Source organism: Pecten maximus, chromosome 18, assembly GCF_902652985.1.
Source record: "Pecten maximus chromosome 18, xPecMax1.1, whole genome shotgun sequence".
NCBI classification, from domain to species: Eukaryota; Metazoa; Mollusca; class Bivalvia; order Pectinida; family Pectinidae; genus Pecten; species Pecten maximus.
Genome location: NC_047032.1, coordinates 2,758,142 through 2,765,380, shown reverse-complemented (window position 1 = coordinate 2,765,380; position 7,239 = coordinate 2,758,142). Strand labels below are relative to the sequence as shown.

General features: G+C 36.4%; 1 protein-coding gene across 1 annotated transcript in view; it reads left to right on the top strand.

Annotated features, from left to right (window-relative positions):
- LOC117316754 (nucleoporin NUP42-like) overlaps window positions 1-7,239 on the top strand; it is a 32,815-nt gene continuing 25,576 nt past the window's right edge. Inside the window, exon 1 of the mRNA XM_033871516.1 lies at window positions 1-118. Coding sequence (XP_033727407.1) covers window positions 34-118 — 85 coding nt within the window. The 5' untranslated portion in view covers window positions 1-33. The remainder of the gene's footprint in view (window positions 119-7,239) is intronic.

The window sequence follows — 7,239 nt, the reverse complement described above, 5'->3', positions numbered from 1 at the left end:
CTTTTAACTTTCGGTTTGAGCTAGAAAGTAAAAATGACTGTTTGTAAATACTTTCTGCAAGGAAATTGTCGGTATGGCAACAAATGTTACTATGAACATCCAAGTGGCGACAACCAAGGTAGTATACATTGTGCTTGTGTCAGGTACTCGTTAGTACAGCTCGGCAGTAAAACCGCCTTTGTTTAGTTACCCACGGCCTAGCCCGAGTTTCCTGTGGCCCTGACACCATGTCTGGTGTCTGACCCTCGCTGTCACACCCGATTTTATTGTATTTGCACCAAATTCTTAGCGACACCATTTGGTGTCGGATAATTCCACATTTTCATATAGTAGTGCGCTCTGGCCCTACACCAGACATGGTGAAAGGGCCAGAGAAAACTCGGGCTACCCACGGCCACGGTTTATAAATACAGAAAAATGCACAGGTGACATTTCAATTTTATTGCCAGTATTGTAACAACCAAGTACAAATGTACATGGATCATGCACCTAACTAATTGCAACCATAACTCTCTCTTTTTGCCACATATACATTTTCTTACGGAAATGCTCCAATTTACTATATATATATATAGCTATTATAGTGGAATACCACTATAATAGTAAAATCAGGACTTCTCCCCGACCTGGTAAAGAGTTATCTACAGTTGAGTGTAAGCTAACCTTTACATCCTAGTGCACTCCTAGTGCACTACGTTTAAACTAGTAGTGCACTACATTTAAGCTACAGGTAAACTAGTAGTGCACTACGTCCAGTCAGGTGTGACCACAAATCCCCCTATACAGGTAATGGACAGTGCCACTGGACACCTGTGTTAGATACCTGTATTTGTTACATATACAGCCCTGTGTAAATTGACTGCCTTATTTCTGTCATCCTGACTTTACCAGGTATATTTAAATGTTGATAAAATTTTATCTAAAATTAACTGAAAATAAAATTGGCTGCGGTTCTTATATGATATATTGCACAAGAGGAATTAAAACTCTATCAATTGGATTTGTAGTGGGTTTTTTATCATTATCTTTTTTGAAAAAATTTCATTATAGTGTAAAATTAAGGTTTATCTTTCTGATTTCAAAATGTTGATGCTTTTCATTTATCTTTTTAGATGTAGTTAATATACATTTTATAATAATGATAAATTCTACCTTAGGCCTTGATGACTGTAGATTTTTTTTCTCAAGTACACTGTATTATGTACATATATTTTAATATTTATTATTTTATCAGACAAAAATATTTTTAAATTCAATCTATTGTTACGTGACTAATATCTGTTAATTCAACCATGAAATCATTTCATAGTACATAATCAAGAATCTTAGGTTTCGAATATATTCTCATTTATGTACTGTAAGAGACATATAATATCTACACAACAAGTTATGTACCTGTATGTATAATTGGTACTCTCAGGACATGCTTGTTGTCATGGCCACCTGGGCCCCAGGGTCCAAACCCCACCTCACCACCACCTTATGGACCTCCATAACACCTTACCTATATACAATTGTACATGTATCAGATGAGGGTCAGTCTTACTGTGTGCCTGTTTTAACACCTGGCTATAGTTTTGTCAAGTCCCCAATTACCCCCCAGGGGTCCATTTATAGCATGCTGTGCCAGGCTCCTCTGCCTTACCTACCTGTAATAAGCATCTAACATTACCCATATATAATATCTACATGTGGATGTTTTTTTCAAAAATTTATAGGTTTTTTGTTGTTTTGTTTTTTTTTTTTTTTTTTTTGTGTGAATCATCCAAAAAATAATTAATTTTTATATACATTTTTCTTCACAATAGAAGATATTCAATAAATATAGTTTATAAGCTGATTTTTTTTAATTACAAGAAGAGGTAAAATCCCCATCAGTTATACATTTTAAGGTAAAGAACAATTAATCATTTTCTTAATGTAACAGGGAAACACTTAAATACTGATCAAAATGTATCCCAAAATACTGTAACTGTAAACTTTGAACTGTAAAAAAAAACTTAAGGTCCACATGATCCACATGTGTTTTAATATATTTGTTAGCAGGTAACTTTATAGAAGAAAATTATGAAATTACGAATACAAGTGTTGTATAATTCAAGTGTTGTATGACAAGTACAGCTCCAGATACATGATACATGAACATTGTATGTGTGTTATATAAGCTTAAAACTGTTGCCCTCCCCCTCCCCAAGTTTGCCAGTATTTCATAACAAAAATGACATTAATTGTTCCCTCAGGCCATTATCTCATTCTGTGTTACCTGTAACTGATACATGTACAGTACCTGGAATCAGATCCAATATGTTAGATCTTCAAAGTATTAGATACCTTCACACAGGGTACATGTACAGAAATTTTAACTATTTCGGTAAAGGAAGATGGAAGGTGTATTACAAGTAACATATACCTTTGATAAACTTAAAATTTTGAAATGTAGAACTGTTATGATCACTTAATTACCAGTACATTCAAAGAATCTCTTTATTTACATGTTAAATCAATGTTTAATCAATTTGTTTGTGATCAGGTTTCTGACTTTAAGCATAGGATGTATACACATAGAATGTACATCATATATTATGGGCTGAATAAGGTTTTAGTAAGCATAATATCACATCAAAGATGAAATTATGAATATGCTGCTGAATTTAATCTGAAATTAAAACTACAATAAAAATTAAATGTATCAAATTGAAAATGTTCAAGTAACGATAATTGTTTTCAAATGTTTTATTATATATTTCATGTGATGAAAACAAAATTACTGGAATTATACATGTGAAATATATAACTGATTAATCATTTCAAAATATAAAGAACCAAAAGATAAATGAAAGTTGGCTTGAACAATTTAACTTCGTTAAAGGATTTATAAAGTAAATCTGTCTTAACTTAGTTACAGTGTATTATAAATTAACAAGAATAGAAAGGTTGAAATATAACATCAAACTATACTTCTATAACCTTTTTAATAACTCTTTGAATATAACTGGTAGATAGCCTTATAATATATATACAGTACAGGTAAAAATCACAGGTAGCCTTGGGTACTGCCCTGTATGGGGGTTTTGCTGTTCATCACCTCTTAGGGTGTAGTACGTGCACTACTAGTTTACCTGTAGTTTAAATGTAGTGCACTACTAGTTTAAACGTAGTGCACTACTAGTGCACTAGGTGTAAAGGTTAGCTTACACTCAACTGTAAATAACAAGTCTAGTTACATTTTGTACATGTATATTTCAACAAGACTACTGTATACAGCTAATTTCGGTATTCTGACCAAATTTCACCGAGTTAACTTGAATAATTCTTAGTATAAATCATGTCTTATCGCAGACTTTTCTTTTGTTACATAATTATTTAAACTGGTCTTTTTTCGTAAAAAGTTAGAGATAATCATGATCACATAGAGCATACCATGAAATGCCATGGTGGTGGTATTGAAAGTCTCGTGTTGAGATTTGGGCGCATCTCAAGAAAAATGGGTAGTAGTGTAAAAGGAACAGGTCAGTGTGGCTTGTATGGTACAAAGTTACTTCTCTGTCACCTAGCTGACAGGTCAATCCCGAGTTTCCTCTGGCCCTGACCACAGGCGCTTGCATAGAATATGTGATTTTCATTTTTTTTTTATTTGACAGTGGTATGTGTAATCTGTTAAGCTCAAGGCCGGAAACTCCGCCACGAGCGAAACGGCAGACCACTACACTTCAATCGACTAAAAAACACTTTTATTCAAACTGACAAGGCGCACTCTATATGCGACCGTCATCAGAAAACATTCATCTTTAACCTACCGTGCCACTCAATACGAATTGTTACATCCAAAACACAATAATCCGTGAAAACATCGCCGAATTCCTCGCTCAGAACGCCATTTCTCAAACTGCTCCCTGAGCCTGTCCAGATTCTTCATTTACATACGGGGTTCAAAGTTCATGCGATTATATGATCGTCAGTCGCCAGGTGTACTTTTGGGGGTCATCTCCGCATGCATTTTGTCCGGAAAATGCTTCGGCTCGCTGAAGAGTTTCATCTAATTTACGATTATTTGAAGAGTTTCGTCGATGAACGATGATTTATAATCATGCACCGTATATGACAGTACACATCAGGCGCGGATCCAGGAATTGTAAGGGGGGGGGGGGGGGGGGGGGGGGGGGGGGGTCCAGTAATTTAGTGGTAATGTGGTAATTCGTGCGCCATAGGCGGGAGCCGAATTTTTTTGGCGAGGGGTCTGGGGGCCAAAATTTCGGAACAAAATTTCGGAAAAATGAAATGATTAAATGATTATAGCAAATTTTGCAATCTTTCGAGAATAAGATTTTCGATAAGTGGAAAGGGGGGAGGGGCATAAATTGATTCACACAGAACGTCACTATCGTATCGTTTTCTAAATAATGAAATAATTGTCACAAAGGTAGAACAAAATGCTTATTTATTGATTAACTTTTGTCAGTTTACTGAAATCTGGACGAACAAAAAGAAAAGTGAATCACGAATAAGACTGTCATCAGGTTACTGGAATGTATACATGTGTACCAACATTATTTACTTCAGACCAGTTCATTTATTTCTGCACATTTTACAAATATCATGTCGTCAAATACGAAAATCATACTTCAGACCTGCCAAACGATTTGTACGTTGTGATCTAGCTATGATCCATCATCAATTTATTTTCATTTCCCACGATGTTAGATTTAATGTTTGCTAGAAGTTCTTCGAGTTCAATCCAAGTTTTATGAGTACATCTATCACTGTATGATTATCAAAATATTGAGTTCCTTCAGTCATTTTGTTTTAAACTCCTCGATATCAGTTTGCCCCTAAGTGTCTACAATCAGGGGCGGAGACAGGATTTTCAAATAGAGGGCGTGCGAAATTAAAGGGGGGGGGGGGGGGGTCCGCGGGTACCCCCCCCCCTGAAAAAAATAGCAGGTAAATGCAAAATCCTGCATTCTAGTGTATTTCACGATAGATTCATACCTGGTGTGTTTTATAAAAACAAGTATATGAGAGATTTTTTAATGATTTTATATTATTTTTTCGCTGATTGATACAGGAATTCGTTTTTTAAGATACCCTTACTTTGACAATTTTAGGGGGGGGGGGGGGGGGGGGGGGGGGGGGGCTTTAAATCCGCCAGTGACAATGTCAAAGAGTTTAACGCATTGTAAAATGTATTCTTTGTAATACTCATTATCCATTTATTCCACTTTAGATCGCTCGCATATATAAAATTTAAGTTATTGATGAATTACCTGATTAATTAAGTGTGTAAGCATCAAACGCTACTCTAATAATAATCAAGCTGGCTGAAGTGCTTACAGAATTATGAAACTGAATTAAAATGAGAAAGAAAAGAGAATACTTGAGGGGGAAGTAGTGGTTATTTTGTGTCAACGCCAGACTTTTATAGTATTTTAGGGCTAACGCCAGAATACCCAGAACAACCTCTTATTCGTATCGGTATTGTGTGTGGTATATACATTTTTAACTAGTCATGCCGGGGTCCATTTTTTAAAAATTGAAGATTGGCATAGCCCTAAATAGATGGCAAATACAATAAAAAAAATCAAAATATCAAACAACTATCAGCTATTACCCCATCAAAATTTTAACTTCGAAAAATTCCAACTGATACTACTTGTTCATGGTATGATATAATGTCCCGGCCCTGTCTTGAACAAGTTATTGATCACCGTTATATGCAATCTTTTTGATTGAAAACGGAGTTCAACAACTACCGAAATGATGCAGTTGAAGAAAAGAAAAGAACGATCTCATCACTGCATGGCATTAAAACATGCTATCTTATTAGTCCGTGATATCGCAAACGACGTCCGGTGCATGCACCTGTGAAATAAAGTATGCCGAGATGACCCAAAAAAGTGCACCTGGTGACAGTCGATTATATAATCGCATGACCTTTGAACCCCGTATGTAAATGAAGAATCTGGACAGGCTCAGGGAGCAGTTTGAGAAATGGCGTTCTGAGCGAGGAATTCGGCGATGTTTTCACGGATTATTGTGTTTTGGATGTAACAATTCGTATTGAGTGGCACGGTAGGTTAAAGATGAATGTTTTCTGATGACGATCGCATGTAGTTTGCGCCGTGTCAGTTTGAATAAATGTGTTTTTTAGTCGATTGAAGTGAGATGGGGTGCCGTTTCGCTCGTGGCGGAGTTTCCGGCCTTCTGTATTACACAGTACACATACCACTGGTATCATTTTTTTTTTTAATTTCTAATTTTCTATGCAAGCGCCTGTGGCCCTGACACCACGTCTGGGATGAAAAGGAAGAATTATCCAACACTGTTTGGTGTCGTTCAGATTTTGGTTCAGATCAAATAAAATCAGGCGTGACATACCACCTACGTTACATTTATAGATAATGAGATATTTAAACTAAGATTAAGTCCGATATCAGTCCTATATTCCATCTATATAGCCCTTCACTTTCTCCTGTTCAAATTTCCTTATTGTTGACCTGCCATTTTTAGCCCACCATCATCAGATGGTGGGCTATTCAAATTGCCCTGCATCCGTGGTCCGTCGTCTGTCCCTCCGTCCGTCCGTAAACAATTCTTGTTATCGCTAATCCTCAGAAAGTACTGAAGGGATCTTTCTCAAATTTCATATGTAGGCTCCCCTTGGTGCCTAGTTATGCATATTGCATTGAGAGACCAATCGGAAAACAACATGGCCGACAGGCAGCCATCTTGGATTTTGATAATTGAAGTTTGTTATCGCTATTTCTGAGAAAGTACTGAAGGGATCTTTCTCAAATTTCATATGTAGGCTCCCCTTGGTGCCTAGTTATGCATATTGCATTTTGAGACCGATCGGAAAACGACATGGCCGACAGGCAGCCATCTTGGATTTTGATAATTGAAGTTTGTTATCGCTATTTCTGAGAAAGTACTGAAGGGATCTTTCTCAAATTCCATATGTAGGTTCCCCTTTGTGCCTAGTTATGCATATTGCATTTTGAGACCTATCGGAAAACAACATGGCCGACAGGCAGCCATCTTGGATTTTGACAATTGAAGTTTGTTATCGCTATTTCTGAGAAAGTACTGAAGGGATCTTTCTCAAATTTCATATAAAGGTTCCCCTTGGTGCCTATAGTTATGCATATTACATTTTGTGACCTATCGAAAAACAACATGGGGGACAGGCAGCCATCTTAGATTTTGAAGTTTGTTATCGCTCTTTTTCAGAAAGTACTGAAG